The 273-nt window shown below is 50.9% G+C and overlaps 1 protein-coding gene across 1 annotated transcript in view; it reads left to right on the forward strand.

Annotated features, from left to right (window-relative positions):
- The window catches only part of LOC119591098 (neurotrypsin-like), an 8,538-nt gene that overhangs the window by 616 nt on the left and 7,649 nt on the right, over positions 1–273 (forward strand). The window contains exon 3 of the mRNA XM_037939816.1: positions 93–255. Within this exon, the coding sequence (XP_037795744.1) occupies positions 93–255 (163 nt within the window). The remainder of the gene's footprint in view (positions 1–92; positions 256–273) is intronic.

Below are 273 nucleotides of genomic sequence, written 5' to 3' on the forward strand. Positions count from 1 at the left end.
ATGTTCAGGAACCTACAAGAAGTAAGTAAGAAAAAAATACACACTGCAACCGATAATGATATTCTGTTTCCTACCCACCACTTCCCCTTCAGTGACGAGAGGGCGGAGCTTTGTGAGGATGTAGGCGTGGTCAGGCTGAAACCAGGCGACAGACCCTTCACAGCCCCGGGGTTGGTCGCAGGGGTAGTGCAAGTGAAGCGACAGGGGGCGTGGCTGCCTCTGTGTGATACTTTCTTTCGCGTCAATGAATCCAAGGTGTTTAGTGAGACTGTA

Source organism: Penaeus monodon, chromosome 28, assembly GCF_015228065.2.
Source record: "Penaeus monodon isolate SGIC_2016 chromosome 28, NSTDA_Pmon_1, whole genome shotgun sequence".
Taxonomy (NCBI): domain Eukaryota; kingdom Metazoa; phylum Arthropoda; class Malacostraca; order Decapoda; family Penaeidae; genus Penaeus; species Penaeus monodon.